This window comes from Anabrus simplex, chromosome 5 (genome assembly GCF_040414725.1).
Source record: "Anabrus simplex isolate iqAnaSimp1 chromosome 5, ASM4041472v1, whole genome shotgun sequence".
Classification (NCBI taxonomy): Eukaryota; Metazoa; Arthropoda; class Insecta; order Orthoptera; family Tettigoniidae; genus Anabrus; species Anabrus simplex.
Genome location: NC_090269.1, coordinates 299,865,453 through 299,878,458, shown reverse-complemented (window position 1 = coordinate 299,878,458; position 13,006 = coordinate 299,865,453). Strand labels below are relative to the sequence as shown.

The following is a 13,006-nucleotide window of genomic DNA, read 5'->3' as shown; positions in this document are numbered from 1 at the left end:
GCCGTTTTAATACATATCAAATATTGTTATACGCAGAACATTTTTATTAAAATCATCGAGGTCCGTCACTGGCTTCTTCCTCTTAGGGTTCTTCCCTGGCGACCTGAACACTGCATTATTTTTATTTCCGTAGCTTGTTTTATCCTCTGTACTGTTCGCAGGTCGATACCATACGCGAGTGCTGTCTCGGTGAGTTCCTCACCTTCCCCCGCCGCTGATCGCCTGCTGCTGCATGCTTACAAAATACACTCTAAATACTATTTCCCTCCCCTGTCGATGCAATACTTGTCTTTTAGCTCTTCCTGGATCCATCGCACACACGCAAATAATTCCCTAAATTCGTTGATTATGATATTTACAAATAAAACTCTAGACATTCACTCGTGACCCACATAAACAGGTACTTCTTACTGAAATTATTCTATTGGCTCTGCAGAAAACACGTCATACTACAAAATGTGCGAATGTTACTGCAAAACCCTCTTCAAACCGCCTTCCTGGCTGCATTCTTCTCTAGAATCTCCTCCTAAATTACTTACAAGTTCGTCACACTCCACGTCTAAAACACTTCTCACACGTGGTCTCTTTACTGGACAGTAACACGACTGGTGGTGGATAATTCTTTTCGTGCAATGTAAACACTTGAAATAGACACACCGGCGAACTCTGATGTTGGTTTTGCAATACAGTAAAACCTCGTTAATTCAAAGTCTTTGTAATACAGAAATCGTACTTCCAATTACGTGATTTTGAATTAACAGCCATCTTGTAATTCAGAAATGCCAACCCAAGCCAGTTTTCGCGGATTATGCTTTTCCGTGTATTGCCTGCTACGTGATATTGTGGAGTTCCTTAAAACACTGAATACAAAAGATTTAAGATTTCACCCTATTTTCAACTATGAAACACACTATAGACACATCGAAGTGAGTTAAAGTGCGGAAAGCTACCCCTACACGTTCCGGAACACACATTCTATCGTGACGTGGAGAAACTTTGATTTAAATTACCCTGTAAAATAAGTACTATTTTTTAAAAATGTTAAGTCAGTTTAGAATTAAAAGTCTGAATTGTTTTCTGTTTAAATATGACATGTGGACAGTTTTCTTCCATCTACGGTTGCACAAAGCATAACTGTACACTCAGCATTGAAAACTAGGTGAGCCAGGAGCGTGTTGGCAACCTTGACGCAAATAAAACCAGCACCCTAATTTTGTGCCTCAAAATGTCTTTAAAAATATGCGGGGATTATTCGCGTAAATGCGCTATTCCGTTCTGCACATCTTGAGAATGGCTCACTCGAGGATTTAGAGATGAGACCGAAATTGCTGGATGGTTGATGCAGGGAAATTCTTTCTTCGAGGAACAGATAATGCAGGATTTTTAAAACACGATTCAATCAGGAGGCTTGGGGGACCATGTCATGTGAATAATCAGAACGGATAATCGAGGTTCCACTGAACACCAAAAAATGCCTGTCCAAGCCTAGCCAACAGACACCACCACATCATCCTTAAATGGACACAAACCTGGAGTTATTTTGAAATTCTTCACAAATAAAAAAACCTTCAGGAATCACCATATGCAATACAAAAAGACTTAACATAGTATACTCCAAAAATCTGACAGAAGGTGTGTTTCATACCAAAGGTCTCTCATTTACAGACTTAATGTGATTATCAGTGTTTTAAAAACCGTCTCATGTTCTTATCTACATTCCCACCTTTCTTTCCTTGAACATACCAAGCAGAACACAGAAATTAATGAACCACTACATGTTCACTATGACAAAATATAGCTATAGTCAGATCATACTGATGAAAGTAAAAAATAAATTTGCTGACTGAAAATATGCAAACCATTTGCCTCAATCATTAGAGGCACCTGTTTTTTGCAGAGCCCAATCGTGAAATATTTGCAAAATTTTACAAATTTAGCTCAAAACGCAACACTAATTTACCTTTCAACAAAATCACAAAATTATTGATTACATTTTGTGGAATTACTCTTTGAACCAAGAAGCATATTGGAAAGGTGATTTAGGATGATGATATCTCCCATCTAATAAAGCAAATTCCCATTCTATGAGAACTTTCAACATCAGAATATCTTTAACCATATACAGTATTTAGGGATATAATTTGTAGTTAAGGTAGAGCAGGTAAATATATTGATATGATTACCAATTATCATTCCCTGAAGTCAGGATATGGGCATTTTGTGCAAGCTGCAGTGAAGGCTTTATGGATCACAGTCATTAATATACAGTAGTGTAATATAATGTCTAACAGGTGAACAGCCATGATTCCCAGCAGTATAGAATTCAAGGTATCTTTCTTTGCCTTTTACAGACTGATGTGTAAATTATGTATGTAGGCTAGGCCCTACTTGTTAATGTGTCAGGATGAAATGGAGTATTAATGAACATTGCTTTAGATAAGATTAGTGCAAATACACTGCATGGGACTTACTGAATTTGTCTGGTACATCGCAGCACACGTCCCAAAACAGATCTGGTAAACTTACGCAACCACTAGATGCCATAATATCCACTGTCACCAACAACAAAAGAGAATCAAATGGAAATGTTCGGCTTTGTACGAAATATAAAGAAAAACATTTAAAATTATTTTCAATGACTGCTGTGTCACGAAAAATAAAATTGTATCGTATTCAAAACCCGACGTGAGAGCAAAATGGTCTTCAGATTTAAAATCAGCATAAAAACTGCATTAGGAACAGTAAACATCATGTCATATATATATATTCTGTAATGTTGTCAGTAATCAAAGAAACAGGAATTCAAGCACAAATGCAATATTAAAAAATATGCTACATACAAATACTCACATTAAGTAGTACAAGAAGCACCGTAGGAGGTACAGAACCATTTGAGATCCATAGAGCTGTCATTCGAGCCAACTTAATACGTTCCAATTCACTGAAGCCCTTAATGAACACAAGTACTTTCTTCATTTCATCTTCAAACATTTTTTCTAGGTATTTGTAACGCCGCATCAGTTTAATGAACACCTGAAATGTACAATTGCAGACTTCACAAAATTTGAACATTTACTGTTAATATAATTAATATTCAAGTAGAGTAAAACCCTGTCTATGTTTCTCAGATATATGTTTTACTTACTTGCACATTACATTTTTAACTTCCCACAAAAAATCATGCCACATTTACATTTTCACTTACACACTTCTCTCTCTTGTAAGAAATATTTTCCTGTTCCTTAAAAGATTTTTGTTGCACTTACACATTATACTGACAAATAACATTGGACAAAACAAATATATATTTCAATTGGATTGTCCAGTGCTGCGACCCACTTACAATGTGGCAGCTTTTGTAGTTTATATCCTTTAAATCCTGTCCACCAAGCAACTAGCAAAGCAGGAGCAGCAATCTGTTGGGTAGCAATAAACGTAATGATCCTGAGGGAAGGTTTATAAAGCAAGATGGTGTAAACTGTTGACCAGCACAGCAGGAATAGCAGACTGTTTGATAGCAATGAAGACAAGGATACCAAGGGTAGGTTTCATGATGAAAGACTGATCTGAGGGTACAGTAGCAGTCCTTCATTTTGTGCCTGGGTGTTGAGCAAAATGATCTGTGTAATTAAAAAAAAAAAAAAAGTCTTTTATATCAGGTCAATTAAAAATAACCGACAAGGAGGAAAACAACCCAAATGAAGCCAAGTGAGCCTTCCAAAGTGCCTTAATTTGCCATTTTCAGCACCGGCTAAGATTCTTGGCAAAGATGTTGAAACACGTTTGAATGCTTCTAAAGGGGGTCCTAACAATGAAAATGAAAAGTATTCTGAATTGGAAAAATGCATTATGAATTTGTTCCAACAGTAACTCATTGCTAACATACCTACAACCAGCACAATTTTGAAGAAAGAAAAAAGAAGGCATTAGAATTTGCTAAGAAATGGAACATTAGACATTTCCAAGCATCCACAAGGTGGTTGCATTGCTTCAAGGAGAGGAGTAATATTGCTGGGTGAAGAGAGAGTGGTGATGCAAACAGTTTCAATGAGGTTACTGTTGATATTGGAGAACTGTTCGACTCGTTGGCTGAATGGTCAGCGTACTGGCCTTCAGTTCAGAGGGTCCCGGGTTCGATTCCCGGCTGGGTCGGGGATTTTAACCTTCATTGGTTAATTCCAATGGCTCGGGGGCTGGGTGTTTGTGCTGTCCCCAACACCCCTGCAACTCTCACACCACACATAGCACTACCCTCCACCACAATAACACGCAGTTACCTACACATGGCAGATGCCGCCCACCCTCATTGGAGGGTCTGCCTTACAAGGGCTGCACTTGGCTATAAATAGCCACATGAATATATATATATATATATATATTGGAGAAGTAACCTACAAATAATCATTGAGAAATACAGTATATTCCAAAAGACATTTCAGTACCGAAGAATTTGGCCTCTTCTACAACCTGCTGCCGGATAAAGCACTGGCAGTAAACAGCGATTTGTCATTGAGAAAAGGAAAGTATGCATAGGGTCACAGTGCTTTTCCCTGTAAATGCAGATGGATCCGATAAACTGTAGCCACTAGTTATTGGAAAATCAAAAAAAGTTTTGCTACTTGAAGGGCGAGAAGACTTATCTTACCACTTACGAGGCTAACAAGAAAAGCGTGATGACCAGAACACCAATCGAAAAATTCTTCTGTTCCTGGGCAAAACTCCTCTGCACGTTCTCAAGACATCGTGCCAAAGAAAGTTGAGGTTGTATTCTTTAGTGCCAATTGCAACAGCCATCTACAGCCTTTAGACTTGGGCATCATAGCACTCGCCAAGGCAGGGAACTGGAAAACTCTGGATCAGCATAACATTGCACAGCTCAATGTCAGAAAGGAGAATCCTAAACTAGACGGCTTACAGTTCAGCTGTGATTTCTCAGTCAATCAACCAATAACCACTTACAGTATTTAGTTTTAATCCTCACTGCATAACAAAATTTGTTACAAAAGAGGAATTTCCTTTGTATATATACTGACATGAAAATTATGCAATCTCATATGCTCTTGGTATATTATTAACCCTTTCTTTCTAATCTATAGGTGTTAATTTATGGTGAACAAGCCAACTGGTACAACCCCAGTGACAGCAAACTGCACCACTCCTAGATGGTCCAATGAGGAGAGAACACATGAAGAATACTTCATTAATGCAAGTTATAACATTTCAACAATTACAAAAAGAGTGGACACAGGTTTGAAACTCTGTTAAGAAGTTTTTCAAGAGACTGAAAAAAAAAAAAAAACACCCCACTTCTTAAGCAGGAAACTTCTTAAAAGGGGTAATGCCCAAAAACTTATTCTGTACTTTGAAATACATGTGAAACACACAGCCAACAGATTTCTTTGTTTGTGAACAATACCGAAATAGGCTGATATATAAGAGCTACTAAAGCTGCAACATAAAAATTTGATTATCATGACAATTATTTTCCGAGATAAATTGAAATAATTGAACATACCGTATTATAAATATATTTGATAAGAGAAGGGAACATATTATATAAAAACGTTGCAAGGTTTGCTTATTTTAGCAGGCAGAACCATTTCCTTCCACGCTTCCCTTTCCTCCGCACTTACACTCTCTGCTTCGCCACAAACTGTTTTGTAAACGATGCCGGCTCAATTTTTAAAGTGGTCCAGCCACCCGTTCGACGCGGTAAAAGGTACCCTTCATTTGCATGCGGCTTTCACCTGCACAATAGTCCCACTGAACGTGTATGTTTAAACTTCGCTGCTGTTTAAACCATATTAGCAGAGCTTGTTCTATTTCATCGTACTTTTCAGATTTAACTTCCTTACAATTTGCTGAAGTATTCCCTGCAGAAGCAAAGATCTCTTCTTTCTTTGGTATAATGCCGTTCAAAGTAGACGGCGGCATCCCCAGCTCCTTTGCCAAAGCAACGCGGGAAAATGTAGATGACTCCACTTTCCTTATAATCTCCACTAGTCTTTTATTGTAAGTGCCTTTCGTTTAATCTCTTTTCTCTGAGTTCCACTCATTTTCACTTAAAACGTTTGTACGTTGATATTACAAGTACAACTAACTTCACCGATTCCTATTCATACTAATTACGACGCTACACTATGCTTGGCAATCCGTAGCTTAGTCTTACGAGACGCAAAGACAAGACGTGTACTAGTCTGTTAGCATGTGCTTTCTATATTCCTCACACCCCCGACACCTACTTCACGGATAACGGCAGCAAATGGGAAATCTGGCAACTTATTCTTAGAGATTCTTAGAACCTAGGCCTAAATCGCCCCTGCATTCCTACTGGTTGTCACGGCAACGGGCATAGTTTCTGGCTGCTTCACAAGTACCGCATGGCCAAGCCAGTATTGAGTTTATGTTCCCGCTTCAATCCTCTTAATGTTATAGGTAATGAAGAAACACAAGTTCGAAGTTGCAGAAATGAGTGCATGGAAAAGTATCTGGGGTATTATGTGGGAGTGATAAAGGCGCAGTAGCAACGCTAGCTCATCTAAACGTAAACAGTTTCTTTCCCCGTGAGAATTTTATTTTATGTCTCCTCAAATTTTTGCTACGTTCTAATCGATGTAATAATTACGAGTGACATGATAATACAATGTTTAGTTCCTATAAAGGTAAAATTAAAAATAACTTTCAATTTTATGCCAACACGTGGTATTGCAATCCCTCTCTGTGCCTCCCACCAACACCCAGTTGGCTATCAATATTCGTTCAACTTCGTAAATGATCGGGATCTTTCGGCCGGCTGTTTGGCGGCATGTGTAACAGCTGGCTGCTGGCAAGTCGGCTGTTTCCTGCATAGAGTCGGGAAGTTGTTTTTGTTCACCTCACTAATAATGTATACGGAAAATCTTATCAGTTTAGTTCAAAAACGTAATTTCCTCTATGGCAAGACCCACAAGTATTATTGCAAAAACAACGTAAGAGAGAATGCCTGGAAGGAAATAAGCAAGGGAATGAAAAATCAAACAGGTTAGAATTATCAATTTTGTGGCAGATTAACAGTAATGGTGTGCACAATTACACGTTACGGTTTTTAATTAGTGTTTAGGCCACCTCGATCAATGACTTCACCCTGTCGCGGCCCGCAAATGACTGCATTAAAGTTTTACCAAACCATCCATTGTGTGCTATATGTTTCCCACGTAGAATCCCGTTCGATTCTACTCCGCTAGATGGAACGGTGGAGTGGAAGTTTCGAATGATGGGTTTGATTCGATTCCACAAGGTGAGAGTGAGCATCTGGTGTCCGTGTTGTCATAGCGTGACGTCGTATATGGCCTTGGCAAGCCCGTATAGGTTCCGTGACACCAGAGACACACCACAAGAGCGCGAACGGTCTAACAGAAGGTACAACTTGAGCGGAGATGGAGGGTTCTAACCATGGGCTGCTATGAGCGGACGTTTTCTATCTCAAGAGGCTATAAAATCTGAACTGTTTAACCGGGAAATATATTACTTCTTAGGCAGGAAAACTTCTTATGTGGGAAGTTCTTAACCGAGTTTCACAGTAATTAGCTTCACACTTCTTAATACACTTAAGAAAATGGAAATTGCAACACCATGAAGGCATTGGTCGTTTGTGTTGATTTTCAAGATATGAAACGATGCCATGTAGGTATGCAAACGATCATAGTTTCAAACCCATTGGATTGTTGCTACAGGTCTCCCCACGTGATTGGTCACGGAGGAATCAACTCCAGTATACGGACTCTGGTGTAGCGTAGTTGACTTGCAGTCTGTGCAGGGAAGTGTTCCCCGTCAAACATGCCTCGACGACAGAGAAGAGCGCGCTATCAACAACTGTCGCCGTTTGAGAGGGCTCGGACAATTGGGCTGTGTGAGGATGGATTACCGCTAAGATCTGTCGCTGCACGTGTTGGCCGACAGGCACCTTTTTTTTCTGCTTTACGTCGCACCGACACAGATATGTCTTACAGCGACGATGGGAGGAAAGGCCTAGGAATTGGAAGGAAGCGGCCGTGGCCTTAATTAAGGTACAGCCCCCGGCATTTGCCTGGTGTGAAAATGGGAAACCACGGAAAACCATCTTCAGGGCTGCCGACAGTGGGGCTCGAACCCACTATCTCCCGACTACTGGATACTGGCCGCACTTAAGCGACTCCAGCTATCAAGCTCGGTGACAGGCATCTTACGGTACAACGTTTATGGCAGCAGTGGTCAAATTGAGGTGCCCACACTCGTAGACCTGGCACTGGCCCAGCACGACAGACAACTGTGAGAGAAGATCGCCGCATCATTCGGATGCCCCGGATGGAACCTCGTACAACAGCAGCACAAATTCGAGCAGCTGTGGCACCCCACGTTACACAACAAACAGTTGGTAATCGCCTGCGTGCAGCTGGCTTACGAGCCCGTGTCCCTGCAGAAGGTGTTCCATTGACCCCACAACAGTGACGTGTAAGGCTGGCCTGGTGTCGAGAAAGATCGACGTGGGTCGACGAATGGCATAGGGTCGTCTTTAGTGATGAATCGCGCTTCTGTCTTGCCCGCAGTGATCGCCGGAATCGTGTGTACCGACGTACCGGGGGGAGGGGCCGCCCAGATCTTATTGTCGAGAGGCACACAGGCCCAACACCAAGCATTATGGTCTTGGGGGAGTTATGGGCTTTAATGTGAAATCACAATTAGTGCATGCTGAGGGCACTATGACTGCTTGACAGTACGTTGATAGGGTACTCAATCCAGTGGTTGTCCCTATGGTGGCGAACATTGCTAATGGGAAGTTTCAGCAGGACAATGCCCGTGTTCACACTGCACGCATCTCCAGAGAAGCTCTCCACGACATCACAACCTTAGAATGGCCCGCCAGATCCCCAGACCTCAGTCCTATTGAGCATGTGTGGGACATGATGGGTCGACAACTGGCCAACCGTCCTCAGCCACCCACAACTCTGGAACAACTGACCTGTGCAGTGCAGCAAGCATGGGCCACAATTCCTCAGGAAGCAATCCAGGGACTTATTGACTCCATGCCTCCACGAATTCATCAATGTATTGCAGCTCGTGGTGGGCATATCATATATTGATTGTTGTCCAAACTTGCGGTCAGAGGGATCTGAAAGTGTAATCATCGAATCACAACCGAACACTCGTCCTGCATGTTCGATTAGAGCAATGTAGCACCACTCCTTCTTGGTGTTGCTATTTCCATTTTCTTCAGTGTATTAATCAATTCATAATATTTTTTCAATTTAAAAATGGGGTTGAACCTTCAAGAACAAAACAAGTAATTTTATTTGTAATTAGGTATAATCTGCCATTAAATGTCTTTTTTTTCCAGGTTTAATCAAATTAGTTCGACTGAATGAATGACTGAAGAACCTAACAGTCCTACATTAACTTGAAACTGAAAAGAAATGGCTTCCACTAAAACTTTTCATTCTAATTTATAGGCTACCAGCACTTCTACTCGTTCTTTGCACGGGAATTTGCAGTGGATTACAAGTTTCTTGCAGGAATTTATATAAAGTAACATAGTTCTATTCACATTATTTTTTTGCTATTTGCTTTACGTCGCACAAACACAGATAAGTCTTATGGCGAAGATGGGATAGGAAAGGCCTAGGAATGGGAAGGAAGCAGCCATGGCCTTAATTAAGGTACATCCCCAGCATTTGCCTGGTGTGAAAATGGGAAACCACGGAAAACCACCTTCAGGGCTGCCGACAGGGATTCAAACCCACTATCTCCCACATGCAAGCTCACAGCCGCACGCCCCTAACCACACGGCCAACTCGCCCCGTTATTCGTAAGTTTTTTTTGCTATTTATTTTACGTCGCACCGACACAGATAGGTCTTATGGCGATGATGGGACAGGAAAGGCCTTGGAATGGGAAGGAAGTGGCTGTGGCCTTAATTAAGGTACAGCCCCAGCATTTGCCTGGTGTGAAAATCGGAAACCATGGAAAACCATCTTTGGGGCTGCCGACAGTATTTTCACAAGTTTAACGCAACATGTTAAAATGATACTTACCTAAGAAAGCACATGGCAGTAATGTGAAATACGATGAAGCTGAACAAAGTCGAGAGAGAATGAGGACTGTTTCCAAAGTTACTGTACGGTACAGTTCCTAGTCCGAAGTTGTGCAAAATTCTTTGTGGTTCTCAGTTTGCATATTATATCTCTGACCAGTGGCATGGCTCTCTGATGATGATACTTCCCTTAATACCTGCCCTCTCAAAAAGAGTAAAATGGCTGTTGAGGTTTTCGCATTACCCACGTTGAAGTGACATGCACGACATGTCGTATGGGGCTTGGATTAAATATCCAATTTTCCATAATCATCGGCGTTGTTATCAGTCGTACAATAAATGGCATAAAAGGAACGGAAATAAAATATTCTTTAACATTTGTTATATGCAGTCTCTTGTTAGACCTAATGTTAACAAAAATATTTGAGAATAATATATGTATAAGAGTTAGTCTGTACACTGCTCAGAATTTGAAAAGAATGGCATTTCTGCATAGGTTGTGTCCACAGTAACAAGGAAATGTACCTTTTAATTTTTCATAATCTGTCTGTACGTGCATCACGGGAAAATGACTGCAGAGAATTTAATGAAAATCAGTACATAAAGTCGGGGAATGAGACTACAATCTAGGCTATAAATAATTGTACTCGCGCTGAGTGAAACGATAGTTTAGGGAAAGGTCTAAATTTCATTCTCAAATATTTACGTTGTTAATGGTCCTATAAATACTACACAATAAAAGTTATAGAGAATACAATTTCCGATCACTTATGTCTTATTTAGTTTTACCATACTGACTATGATAAGGATAAGAGCGCTGGCGGTGATTAAGAGCAAGTACTTCGAAAAATGAATGTATCGGCCTAAGAAAGGTGTGAAAATGAAAGACTCCCAAGCCTCCATACTTAAATATTGTCTGGGTCAGAAAGGAACAAGTACTGACCACAGGAGTTTGGATTGGATAGTTGACAGTGAGGTGCCCGGCACAAGTACGTAGAACCAAAGTCAGGACTCATAAGGACCCTATGGTCACCAACCCACGCTCCTACGTTCAGAGCCCCAAGACGCCTCCTACAACAGGCAGGGGATACTGTGGGTGATATCCTACCAACCCCCAAGAACAGGGGGATGATTATGATAAGAGAATTCATTAATTTAGAAGTTTGTTGCTTTGTCGTGATTGTCTTAATATCACGGGTCATGGTCACATGGTCATCAGTTCATATCGACAAGGAAAATTGGGAAAATTATTATAAAATGAGAAAAATTGTAAAGGAACGATTACTTGAAGAATAAGACAAGAGGTAGTCATGAAAGAAAGGACTCCCTTTACATTAGATGCCCTAATATCACAGAAGAAAACTAAACGTGAAGGCCTACAATATGGAAAGCTCATAAAATTGAACAATAACATTACATTGACCATTGTTTATGATGTGCTTTGTCTCTTCTGCTGCCACTCATCTCCAATACATGGGCTTACTGCTGCATAGTGAGTATAAAGCCTGCCTGAATAATTGCGGGAAGCAGCTGGGGAGTTAACTTTCTTCTGTAGCATGCCATTCCTCTAGTTCATAAATTTTCTGATACTACTGGTACGTATCACACTAGTTCATCATAGTATTCCAGCTATTCAATCCCTACTCTGAGGCGCTGATTGGAATGAGCAGTGTGCACACTTAACGGAATAATGACAGACGAGTGTTCACGGCTGTCTGCAGCCGGGTCATTCCAGCTTTGGAACTTTGGACTGTTAGACTTAGTGTTCGTTAAGTGAGAAAATGAACGAGTTTTTAATTTGATTCAGTATTTCATATGATAGCATTGCTTTTAATTGCAACATTCTCACTGATGTCACTGTAATGACCTATGTTGATTTCAGTTAGGAAAACCACTAAGACAGTATTTCCGAGATGTAAAAAGGCAGGTGGAGAGTGAGTGTCCACCAATATAATGAAAACACCCAACTTGATTGTGACTGGTGGTATACAAGAGGGCCTGCATTACAATAAAAATTCCCGAACCCAGCTTTTACATGAGAAAAGATATACGGCGACTTCCCCATCGCGTTTCTGGGGTAATGTTAAGAGCTATGCACTTTAATACAATCTTACAACATGTAAACTACTTAACCTAGAATTCTGTAGTGAACCACGAGTACATCATCTAATCTTTCTATAAATACCAACTCCACGTGATAACCAAAACATATGCATCTGATAACACAATCCTGAGCGAGTAGATTCCAAATACATAGTTTAGTTGAAATAAGTCCAGCAGTTTTCCACTTTTAGGAATAGGCAGACAGACAGACAGAAGAAAAAGTTCTAGCTCATGTTTCCTCAGTGTTCAGTTATATTAGGTGGGATTAATATTCAAGCCAAGCAAAATGTTATACATACTTCGATTTTCTCCTGTTATGGATCCTTCAAATAACTGTACTTTTGTGAGGGGGTTTGTCATCGGTTGCAGAGCATGAAGCCCGTAGAAAATAGTAATTTTCTTCATCATTTGAAAAGTAAGCAAAATTATGTACATAACAAAAATTATTTAAAACGAAGGGACGTTTCACACAGTCTACGGATTTTACATTTAATCAACAGTGTAAGAGAAAATTGAAGAAGAAAAAAGTCTGGTCTTGCTATAAACCCCCAGTTTATTCAAAGGTTTTTAAATAACATGCATTTTGAAACCTGCTCCTGAATGAGTAGACTAAATATGAAGTTTGGTGGAGATCTATTCAGTCGTTTATACGTGATGGTGGAAAAAACACAAAAGCAAACAAAAACAAAACAATACCACACACCTACTGATATGATCTTGAGTTGACCTAAAACTGATAAATATATCAAAATATAGCAAAATAAATGACATTACAGACAGTGGTCCACCTAAAACTTTATTTATGAGATGCAACTTGTACATACTGCTTAGGACCAGGTAAATGCAGAAACAATAAGC

At 40.2% G+C, this 13,006-nt stretch overlaps 1 protein-coding gene across 1 annotated transcript in view; it reads right to left on the bottom strand.

The window, feature by feature from the left end:
• LOC136874012 (protein krasavietz) overlaps positions 1–13,006 on the bottom strand; it is a 218,155-nt gene that overhangs the window by 142,410 nt on the left and 62,739 nt on the right. Inside the window, exon 5 of the mRNA XM_067147472.2 lies at positions 2,851–3,033. Within this exon, the coding sequence (XP_067003573.1) occupies positions 2,851–3,033 (183 nt within the window). The remainder of the gene's footprint in view (positions 1–2,850; positions 3,034–13,006) is intronic.